Below are 12,337 nucleotides of genomic sequence, written 5' to 3'. Positions count from 1 at the left end.
TTTCGACCCCGTAATCCCTGCACTTAACCCGGGTAATAAGATAAGTAGCCCGATCCGAGGATCGCCTCGCTGCTGCTTGTTATCTTTGCAAATTGCACGTCGAGTACTTAAGCCAATAGAAGGAAACTGGTTAAGACCACATTCCTTTTGCTTCAGCGCGTGCTACTCTACTACTCCCATTCCCGTTCCCATTCCCATTCCTGTTCCACACACAATGCCATCCTGATTTAACAATTCTATTCTAAAGTGATACAGTTATAGAAATCCCGGAAACCTCCGGAGTCCGGACTGATTTAGCGACTTAGAGCTCAGGGAGCCGTAGTCCCCGGGCTTAGGTAAGTGGATTTCTGGATTCAATCCGAATCCAGGGCACATGAAACGTGTTAAGTATATAATGCGCTCATCCGATCTGTTTCAATAACAAACCAAACCCGAGCTTAAGCTGGGCAGTCCAATAAAACAATGCCACCATCCAAATTGTTTCATTCGCCTGATCTGCGGATTGTCCATCCGAGTCTCTGGTGCCCCTTCCACTCGGCTGAGATCCAGATCGGGTGCAGTATGCAAAATATTTGAAGCGAAGGCTTAGGGCGTGTGGGCCGAAAACCGATTTAACTCTTGCGATGGCCTAAGCCGAGCATAAGCCCCAAATGTGTACATACAGGACGTCTTCCATGCAGGAGCTTGTTGGCTCTTTTCAAAGGATACCCTATATGGACTCAAAATGATGAAATGGGCAATGATATTTTATAAACAAGGCACCTCTGACAGGGTTAAGGATCAAACACACCACATAATCTTAGAAAGTATGGATAGGGATTAGGGCTTATGTATGTCCATTGCTTCATCGATAGTATCTCTATCTCCAATAAAGTCTTAGATCTATGCACGACTCGGCCTGGCTCCGGTTGCATCAAAAGCAGACTCCATAAAGTATTGCACCACTTTCCGGGCCTCCATCTAGCCCCCAGCTCCTCAACCATCGGACAACCCGTTTCCAAGCTGACACCTTATAAAACTGCCAGCTAATCGTTTCAATAACATGATTTACCAACACACACAATAATTTACAATTATTAGAAACGGAGAAAAATGGGCACACAAAATATGATAATTGCTACCGATCGGATGGGCTCTTGGCCAGGCCAAAAGAGATACCTGGACAGGGGGGGAGGGAGATTAATCTAGTAACGATGATATTAATTATCATTCCGTTTACAAATCGCTTTGGGAGAAATGAAAGGGGCAGACAAAGGGCCTCGGGGAGAGGACGGCGACTATTTACGACATGGTCGAGGCGAGGCTTGTTATTAGAATTTTCCGGGGGCTGGGGACGGGGAACAAACTTGTTGATGCTGATGATGCTCCCTTTTTCTCACATCTTTACTCCGACGCGCACTTAAGCTGCCACATCGAGGCACACAGACGCACTGCGTCCATACAAACACATGTCAAGTGATCAAAGATCGGAGGCCGCCGCCGGCCCGGCAAGTGAAATTCGGAAAATGAAGATATCCAGCGAGAACTCGTTTGGGAAATTTCAGAAACAACGCCCCAGTCGGTGCGGTGCCTTTTTTCCTATTTTTCGACAATTTTCTTAAGGTTCTCATCTTTCAAACTAAAGATGCGAGAGCCCATTTGCACTGAGAGAAATGTTCGGTACATATTATAATTATATCGTGCCATACTATGTTTTAAGGATTTTTACTTGTTAAAGAAAACTGTCGACACTAAATAACTTCCAAAGAGAGTGGATCATTCCTCCCAGTGTAGCGCACATATTAGTTGAAAAATTGTATAACAAAAGTTAAGAAAAATTGCCTGCGACGGGGCTCCGAGGAGAAGTGTGCTCTCGGGGAAGATCCAGACAATGGCCTGGCTGGGGGCAAGGGGTAGTGCGACCCAGCTACGGTCTCTGGGATATCATATCGGGCTCGGATCGTACCTGCGGTGCCCGGCCATCTCGCACAGCTGGAGTTGTCACTGGGCATGTAAAGAGCCAACAAAAACGACCAAATCGGAGCTGCAACATCAGCAGCCCGGTCAATGGGTGATGGCTCATTTTGGACCTCGTTCCCTCTCCATTTCTGAGCCTCATTTTTCGGGAATCGGTTTCATGTTTGCCGCCCGGCTAGCAAACAACTAATTAAGTCATCAGGATGGAAGCCAGTCGACGAAGGAAGCTGGGCAAATATTTACGGGATGTGACTGGGAAACAGGACGGCATCTGGTGGACTCCACAAAAGGCAGAAAGGTTTTGAAGAAAACCAAATTTCGACTGTCAAATAGAGTCAGGAATAGAAAGAATAGGTCACTTCTTTCAAATCTGCTATTAGCAGCCTATAATTATTTCCAAAGATGGAGGAGTCTATCAGTTTTGATAGCTTTACTAAGAAATCTCTTTCAAGTTCCTGAAAATTCTGAAAAGTTTAAAAAAGAAGACAGTTCAAAGTTTTTGGTTCTATTTGTTTGTTTATTTATTTTTTTTTTAATAAAATATAGTAGAATATTTGCAGCCAAACTACAAGGGCTCTCTTCGTCAAGAACTGGCCAACATCTGGGGCCAGAATTCCGAGTGCCTCCTTGATTCTGATAGCGACTTTCCAGGTCGATCCTGCAGAGAATGGGTCCAAAGGAAATTGCTAAATGGCAGCATTTAGACGTCAAGGGTTCCGAGGGGATTAGGTGCCAGAGGAGAAGCTCCTGGTTCTCCTCCCCCATCCCCGGCTCGTCCCTGGGTTTGTGGTGATCCTAAGCGCTGGGCTTGGTTTTTTGTCGTCCGGAGCAGAGGGTCTAGCTGCTGGGGAACTTTCCAAAGAACTGCATGCGCTGGAACAGCTCGGCGTTGAGGTGCGGCGGGTAGCCCTGCATCTGGGCGGGGTGTGGGGCGGAGACCGGGCCGGACTGGGGATGGGCCTGCGGGGCGGCCTGGTACTGCATCTGCTGGTAGCCGGCGGCGGCCGCGGCGGCAGCTTGGTAGGCAGCGGGATTCATGCGCTGGTACAGGGCGGCGGCAGCAGCGGCGGCGGCGGCTGCGGCTCCGGCGAAAGGCACACCTGGATACCCGTAGCCCGGGGCAGGAGCACCGTACGGGGAGCCTCCGGCCATCATGGGCGAGAAGATGGCCTGGCGGTAGGCGGCCAGGCGGGTGCGGCTGGCTCCGGGGTTCTTGCGCCTCAGCTTGCCAGTGGTCTCGCCGATGAAGACCTCCTCGGCAGAGGGGTCCAGGATCCAGTAGTTGCCCTTGCCGGGGTCGTCGTAGCTGCGCGGGATCTTGGTGAAGCACTTGTTGAGGCTCAGGTTGTGCCGGATGGAGTTCTGCCAGCCGCGCTTGTTGGCCTTGAAGTAGGGGAAGCGGTTGATCAGGTACTGGTAGATGCCGTTCAGGGTCAGGCGCTGCTCGGGGCTGTCCTGGATGGCCATCATGATGAGGGCGTTGTAGCTGTAGGGCGGCTTCTTGTTGTCGGCGCCGGAGCTGACCTTCTGCTTCTTGCTGGGGTTGCCCTCGCCCTCCTCGCAGTCCTGCTCGTCCTCCAGCAGCTGGTCCTCCAGCTCGTCGTCGAACTCCACGTCGAGCTTGTCGTTGTTCTGGGAGGAGAGGCTCTCGGCGGCGCTGCTCATGGGAGTGCTGGTGCGGCTGGGGGAGTCGAAGTCCTCGGAGGCGGACAGCTCACCGTCCGAGTTGGAGTACGGATGGACGTACTGGTGGTGGGGCATCTGGTGGAGGTGGTGGTGCTGCTGCAGGGGCTCCGTCTTGATGACGGTGGCGCTGCTGCTGTTGCTGGGTTTCTTGGCCAGAATGGCGTCGATGGAGAAGTTGCTCTTGAATTCCATTTTCACACTTTTCACCATTGTCTTGGATATGATTCTTTGGTAGGTTTATTCACACACGACTGGGATCGCTTGCGATGTTGTAGCTTGGGATGTTCGGGTTGAACTGATTTTCTACAGCCCCGGCCCGGGCTACTTATAGTCCACCCCGGCCGCTCGCCCGAAGTCTACACAAGAGCTCTCACGGGGCGAGCGAGACAGGTAGATGGCGGTCCACTGCGCAAGAGCGGGAGAGGTAGGTAGCCGACCCGTCTCTCCGGGAGAGAGCCAGGCTCCGCCCTCCATTTTGTGACCATTTTGTTCCACTCGTCTTCCACAGACCCATGGCAGGCCATGGAGGCATGGAAGCGGACCTTGTTTGGGAACTTGTGGATGTTTATTTGCAGTCTTTTGCTGCTCCGGCGTCAAAATATCCATTACACCCAATCCAAACAGGGTCGGTCTTTGGGGTTGCTCGCCCGTCTCTCTCCCGCTCGCTGTTTTGACTATTAATTGCACTAACAAGCGGCAATAAAAACAAAAACAGAGCTCCGCCGGGCTGCGATTTAATCAGGATGCTTATGAATCTCTAATGACTTGATGAGCTAGCAATAAATGGGTATCTTGTAGATACATTTTGGGAATTATTTAAGGGAGAGTGTTCTTAGGAGGTTCTTAACTTGTGCATAATAAAATAGTATCTTATAATATTTTATATTCATACACTGTTCTAGAACACTTTCATATCAGACCATCCGCTCATGGCTTGAATTTCCATTCGCAGAATCAATCGCTTGCCGAGGGACTCTCGAGCTGCTCCTAATCCCACCCAAACTAGTTCAAGGTACTGCTGCCTCGGCCGGGATTACTTTCCGTAGATCCTGCCTGGGCTTACGGCACGATTTTCAACAGCTCAATGGAGCTCAGCTCAATCGGCGAGCTCAGGTAATCCGAAGGGGTTAACCCTTCAGCAGCGGGATTTGTTCTAGTTTCGCGACAGATTTTCGAATTAGTTCTGGGCTGGCTTCGGCGAATCAATGTGGATCTCGGCCAATCCCGCGAGATTAATGCCCTGGAAAATATCCAGGGCCTGGTGCTTAGAACTTCAAAAGTTGGTTTTGCCAAAGTTAAGTTTTGTTTTGGTGATTTGTTCAGAGGTGAGGGGCTAGCAGGGACTTTAAACAGGACTATCTGAAGTCCCGCGACACATGCACCTCATGTGGCTTTAAGATCAAAGGAAGCCTACTGTAGGGCTACTGATTTTGGATCTGGATGGGCTTGGCAATCGGACCGAGACTGGACTACAATAACAGGGAAGTACAAGTGGTTTTGTTTCTACATGTTGTATGTTTTATGGCATGTTTTGTTAGAACAATTGAACCAACATACAGGCTGTGCCTGGCTTCCCATCCCATGCATCCCATCTACGTAAATTGGGCGAAAGTCAAGTGGAGACAATGAAGACGTCAGCGCTGTGGGTTATTACAGATGGATTGCTGGCCCGGCTGGAATGGGGCCTCATCTCGGGCTTCATCTCGGCGGCACTCCGCGTTTGATATCTTAGACAACTTGACAAAACAATCAAAGCAGCAACAACACATGTTCCAAATGACTGTCTATTAATTTGCTGCTGTCCCTTCTCTCCTACACTGTTTTTTGTCCAAATACCAGAAAAAAGTGAACAAAACAATGGTGCCTGAGCAGAAAATGTAGGCAGCGCACTTTTGACGCAGTAGTCCAATTGCCGATGATAATGATGCACTCAGGAAAGGCGGAAAAGTTGAAAGTGCCAGACAGGGACGGCCTGACCAGGCGGAGAAAGAGACGCAGGCCGGGGCAGGGGCAGGGCCGGAGACAGCGGGAAAAAGTAGGCGTTCAACAATTGTTGAGGCGGCAGGTTCAGTTGCTATTCTTTTTTCTGCCAAGGGATAAACGAAGATTTGAACGCCTCGATTCTTCTTTGCGGCTTCCCTTTCCGAGCCACTAATTGAGTTGGATCTTTGGGCACTTTTTGCAACTCGGAGGGAAGAGATGAAAGCGGCCGCCGACCCCGGTGGCTTAACTTTAACCCTGACTTTTCCCTGGTGAATGCATAATTTTGACAGCCGCGACAAAACTAATTGATTTCGGCAGTCCCTAAGCCGCCCGAGGACCCACAGGTCCTGGACACACACATTGCGGCTATGTGGCATCTTTCCAAATACTAATGAGATGATCAGGATAGAGTTTTGGGCTTCTAGTCGACTTTGGATTAGGAAACAGCTCTTTAAAAATTCATAATCCATTTTTTTTTTTTACATTTTTACGATGGTTCCTTCAAAAACGGGGTGTTTATTGATAGACCTCACCCTGCACTATATATTTTTGGCAATTCTCATCCCATCTCAAAGCGAAATATCTTTTACGATTTGTAGAGCGACTTCCCATCAATCTGCATCAAAACCCAGAAGCTAAACTATTTTTAGATTTTTTAATCATTTTTCCGGGAGTCGCCTCTAAAGATTGGGGACCTTATATGGGGAGAACTTATATGGCCCAAAGGTAATACTATATATTTGTCAATTTTAACCTAATCCTTGAGGGGAGTCTGCAACAAAACCCCCTCAATTTTTTTGTGAAGGTTCTCATGGCCCACTGTGACGCCTACATCTTTTTCAATTTTTATTCAATCTTTATGCGGAATATCCTGTTTGATTTGTAAATAAATTCTCCAGCAATCTGCATCAAATCTTGTTAGAAAATTTCGCTCAAAGGCTTCACTCAGCTTAGGACATAATACTTCAAAACGAATTGAATTTGAGTCGCTCAGTGACCCTGTGATCCTGGGACCTTGGTCAAAAATTTGGAGTTCAACAGACCGTGCGCATGTGGTCGCTGATTGGGTGATCAGGACCCGATCAGGACCGCACCGTGGCCTCCTAGGAGGACTCCACGCTGGCTGACATTATGGTTTCATTGCCAAAACCACACTTAGGCGTTTCCTTGGCGAGCTTCACGCTTCGAGCCAGCGCTACGCCTGCCTCATTAGCTGGCAAAACTGAGAAAACTGAGGAGGCCTATACTACAGAAGAGAAGGCTATTCCAAATGCTAGGCGAATTCCAAGTAGACACCGTGGCCACAGACAATGTGCATGTAATTTTCAATTAACGCCACAAGATTTCCCTCCTCCAGGACCCCTCCTTCCCTCCCAGGGCTTCAGAACTTTCGCCCGGTTTCGTTCCACCGTGGGTGAGCATTGAGTCTCATAATTGATCGTAATGTGCGATATTTCTCTGAGGTCCCTGCTGGCTGTCAACAGGGCCCGAAGGCAGGACGTGCAGGCAGGACTCGGCGATTGTCACATGGCCAGGACACATCAGCGGGACATCTGCATAGACAGAGTACATTTGTCGCGCTCAGCGAGGGCTTCGACCTCTCACTCTCTCCCTCGACAGGATGCGGGCCCAAAGGGCCTCTGGCTCGGCTCGACTTTATGGCCAAGACAATGGCCATGATCGATCTCGTTGCCTGGCCAAAAAATCGACTATTTTTTATGCATCCCGAATCGCTGAAAAGTGTCACTAATCAGGTCCTTTTCTTCTGGGTATTTCGCCTTAATTCTCCCGGTTATTGATAAGTCTGGTGTCAATCCCAGATTTTGAATGAATCCTGCTCCTTGGCTTAGGTACAAAGACTTACTTTATACTGCCTTTATGATCGGATTTCGCATTTGTTGCTTTAACTCTCGGATACAGGTAGCTGCCAACAGGTAGGTTGGCCAACTTTACAAATAGAGACATCCGATTAATGAGGAGCAATATTATTTATAACATTATATTATGTTATCCATCAGGTATATGAATGCTTCAGATAGTTATACTAACCCTCTCACTAACTTTTGGATTTTTAAATGAAACACAAATGTAGAACAATGTAGGAGAGCCCTTAAAATCATCCCAAATACACGGAATTATTTCGGCTCTCTTCAAAGGCCTGGACACAAATGGAGTTGTCAGAATTAATATTTCAAGCTATTAAGGTCCTGGCTCTCGAGAACCACCGCCTCTTATGAGGCGACTCCAATTTGTTTTACTCTCCAGCCATATGTACGTGAAAGTTCCACTTGAGGAGTCCACCCAGTTAAAAAACAGATGGAGGCCATAACCATCCTACTTTGACAACTTAGCTAGGCTCGTTGAGGGATCTCGCAGGACCCAGAGCATGGGTCCGACTGCACCGCCTGCTAATTGATCTGTTCCACCGACAAACCCACACAAAGGAGCGTATTTCGCATCCTTCGGCCTGACTGCGACTTATTGATTAAGTTATCCGTGCGGTTGGGATTGGCTCTAAATGGGACAGAGACCATGTGCCGGGCAGGAAGCCCATAAAACGGAGCTCGATCGAATTCAAAGGCAACTGGTTGCCATCCACATCCACCATCAACGGTTCCCAGTTTCAGTTTCCCATTGCAGCTTGCCAGCCAGAACTGAATCGATTCGTCACGCAGATTTCGATACATTAAATGCAATCATTTGACAACAGGACGAAAATATTTTCCTCCATTGTGTCCCAACAATGTGCACCAACGAAATCCACAATCCGGTGTGCGGCTGTGTGAGTGCGATTGTATCTCTACCTGCAGGTCCTTGCACAGGCAGGAGACTCCCCCGAAAGCGTAGCAAATGCGTGATGATGACGCTTTGTGCAGGATATCTCGGGCTCCGCTGGATCAAGTTCTCAGCCTCTGTCTCTTCAGTCCAGGCGTGTGAAATCAGGATTCAACGCCTGAGAGCTGGCGATAATTGCTCGTTAGTAGCTGCACCATGTCAGCATCCCATATCCTCCAACAATTGGAGTAGGATGTGTCCTCTTTTAAGGCAGGATCGCTAGGTGACTGTACTACACACACAGTTTAGTTTAGTGACCATCTAATATATATATTGTTTATTAAAGTTTGACTCAAAGATCTTAAAGGCCATCATTCTGATATTCCCACATCGATTAGTACCTATATCCTTTTCCATATAAACAAGTTCCCGGAAAACCCATTAACCCCATTGTGCCAAATGTGACAGCATAATCCACACAAAGTGGCCGGAGACTGGAAGTCCTGAAGATCTTCCACTTTGATCTATTTCGCCCCATCATCGAGGCCGTGATTTTCCTTTAATCCTGTGATTTGAGCAAAAAAACAATGATGTGACAACATAATCGAGGCTGGCGGCAAAGATCAGACCGGCCACATGTCCTCGGAGGAGGAGCGGGAGCCGCAGGACCAAAGAAGCCGAAGCCACCGACACCCATTGTTGTCAACGTGCCGAAAGGTGGAAATAGAGCTGCCAGAAGATGTCACCTGAAAACGCAAGGAGCATTCTACACAGTTCCTTGGGAGACAAAAAGAGTTCCAGGCCGGCTTTGAAGCCATTGTTTTTTCGAAATTTTATCAGTTTGTCATTGCGGGCAGAAAACAGACAGTCGGCCTGAAAAAAACAGCCGTCGCCGGCCAACAAATGTCTCAATTATTTCGTCCTTTCGGCTTTGACTTTTATTCTTGTCGGCCGACTTTGAGCCACGCCTGGAGGAAAATATGTGTCCTGGCGATGACGGAGAGAGCCCTGCACGTAGCTCCGCAGCGGGAGTCCTTGATTTATGCGACGGCGATCCTTGATCCTGCTTTCCCCATGCCCGGCAGCACACGCAATCAAAGGAGAAAACTCAAACAATGTCCATACAATCACCACAAATGATCGCAGCGCGTGCAAAATGCCCGGGCATCGTTAGCAGGCCGACACAATTAAACCCAAAACTCAGATTGCCAGGGCAGGACCCAGGCAGGGAGGGGATCCTGGTCCTGGTAAGCGGATTGCTGCCGGCCGAGCCTTTAATAGTCTTAAAAATCGATTTCTTCTTGGCCTTATTCAAAGTGAGCAGCGCCGGAGACGGCCTTTGTGTTCTGGCCAGGACGTGTTAACACAGCAATTAACTTTTACAAGGACTGCTAAGGAGCCAAATTTATGTTCGATTTATGCGGCAACAGGATGTGGCATTGATCGGAAAGGTAATCCCCGAAGAAGACGTCCAACAGCTGGCGAGGTAGACGCAAAGGTGTTCCTCAAATGATGGGTTTATGGCATTTTGGAATGTGCTTGATGTTCAGGTGTTTCAAAGTCTTAAAAGGGATACACTCTTCTGACACAGTATACTACAGAATTAATAAGCCTACATAAGAAAAGTAAAAATTGAGAATCCAGAGGTACTTCGCTTCAGAATCAGGTGAGAATTGGGAAGATATAGCCATCGCTGTGGGCCCTATAGGGGAAAACCCCATTTTCGAGGGATCCCATCACAAAAAATGGACAAAAAATCTAAAAAATATTTTGTCTCATGATTTTGATGCAGAATGGTGCAGAATCGATCCACAAATCGATTAAGGTACCCCGCTTGAGGATCGGATGAGAATTGGGAAAGATATAGCCATCACTGTGGGCCCTATAGGGGAAAACCCCATTTTCAAGGGATCCCCTCACAAAAATGGACAAAAAATCTAAAAAATATTTTGTGTTATTATTTTGATGCAGAATGACGCAGAATCGATCCACAAATCGATTAAGGTACTCCGCTTGAGAATCGGATGAGAATTGGGAAAGATATAGCCATCACTGTGGGCCCTATAGGGGAAAACCCCATTTTCAAGGGATCCCCTCACAAAAATGGACAAAAAATCTAAAAAATATTTTGTCTCAGGATTTTGATGCAGAATGACGCAAAATCGATCCACAAATCGTTTAAGGTACTCCGCTTGAGGATCGAATGAGAATTGGGAAAGATATGGCCATCACTGTGGGCCCTATAGGGGAAAACCACATTTTCAAGGGAACCCCTCACAAAAATGGACAAAAAATCTAAAAAATATTTTGTCTCAGGATTTTGATGCAGAATGACGCAGAATCGATCCAGAAATCGTTTAAGGTACTCCGCTTGAGGATCGAATGAGAATTAGGGAAGATATAGCCATCGCTGTGGACCCTATAGGGGAAAACTCCATTTTCAAGGGATCCCCTCACAAAAATGGACAAAAAATGTAAAAAATATTTTGTCTCAGGATTTTGATGCAGAATGACGCAGAATCGATCCAGAAATCGTTTAAGGTACTCCGCTTGAGGATCGAATGAGAATTAGGGAAGATATAGCCATCGCTGTGGACCCTATAGGGGAAAACCACATTTTCAAGGGAACCCCTCACAAAAATGGACAAAAAATCTAAAAAATATTTTGTCTCAGGATTTTGATGCAGAATGACGCAGAATCGATCCAGAAATCGTTTAAGGTACTCCGCTTGAGGATCGAATGAGAATTGGGAAAGATATGGCCATCACTGTGGGCCCTATAGGGGAAAACCCCATTTTCAAGGGAACCCCTCACAAAAATGGACAAAAAATCTAAAAAATATTTTGTCTCAGGATTTTGATGCAGAATGACGCAGAATCGATCCAGAAATCGTTTAAGGTACTCCGCTTGAGGATCGAATGAGAATTAGGGAAGATATAGCCATCGCTGTGGACCCTATAGGGGAAAACCACATTTTCAAGGGAACCCCTCACAAAAATGGACAAAAAATCTAAAAAAATATTTTGTCTCAGGATTTTGATGCAGAATGACGCAGAATCGATCCACAAATCGATTAAGGTACTCCGCTTGAGAATCGGATGAGAATTAGGGAAGATATAGCCATCGCTGTGGACCCTATAGGGGAAAACTCCATTTTCAAGGGATCCCCTCACAAAAATGGACAAAAAATGTAAAAAATATTTTGTCTCAGGATTTTGATGCAGAATGACGCAGAATCGATCCAGAAATCGTTTAAGGTACTCCGCTTGAGGATCGAATGAGAATTAGGGAAGATATAGCCATCGCTGTGGACCCTATAGGGGAAAACCACATTTTCAAGGGAACCCCTCACAAAAATGGACAAAAAATCTAAAAAATATGTTGTCTCAGGATTTTGATGCAGAATGACGCAGAATCGATCCAGAAATCGTTTAAGGTACTCCGCTTGAGGATCGAATGAGAATTGGGAAAGATATGGCCATCACTGTGGGCCCTATAGGGGAAAACCCCATTTTCAAGGGAACCCCTCACAAAAATGGACAAAAAATCTAAAAAATATTTTGTCTCAGGATTTTGATGCAGAATGACGCAGAATCGATCCAGAAATCGTTTAAGGTACTCCGCTTGAGGATCGAATGAGAATTAGGGAAGATATAGCCATCGCTGTGGACCCTATAGGGGAAAACCACATTTTCAAGGGAACCCCTCACAAAAATGGACAAAAAATCTAAAAAATATTTTGTCTCAGGATTTTGATGCAGAATGACGCAGAATCGATCCACAAATCGATTAAGGTACTCCGCTTGAGAATCGGATGAGAATTAGGGAAGATATAGCCATCGCTGTGGACCCTATAGGGGAAAACTCCATTTTCAAGGGATCCCCTCACAAAAATGGACAAAAAATGTAAAAAATATTTTGTCTCAGGATTTTGAT

The 12,337-nt window shown here is 47.0% G+C and overlaps 1 protein-coding gene across 1 annotated transcript; it reads right to left on the bottom strand.

The window, feature by feature from the left end:
- Nucleotides 1-2,460: 2,460 nt before the first annotated feature.
- slp1 (sloppy paired 1) lies at nt 2,461-3,960 on the bottom strand. Its single transcript, XM_017249865.3, has one exon. It carries the CDS (start codon nt 3,850-3,852, stop codon nt 2,794-2,796), a length of 1,059 nt encoding a protein of 352 aa, XP_017105354.1. The 5' UTR covers nt 3,853-3,960; the 3' UTR covers nt 2,461-2,793.
- Nucleotides 3,961-12,337: the final 8,377 nt, after the last annotated feature.

Source organism: Drosophila bipectinata, chromosome 2L (genome assembly GCF_030179905.1).
Source record: "Drosophila bipectinata strain 14024-0381.07 chromosome 2L, DbipHiC1v2, whole genome shotgun sequence".
NCBI classification, from domain to species: domain Eukaryota; kingdom Metazoa; phylum Arthropoda; class Insecta; order Diptera; family Drosophilidae; genus Drosophila; species Drosophila bipectinata.
This window is presented reverse-complemented; position numbering and strand designations above follow the sequence as displayed.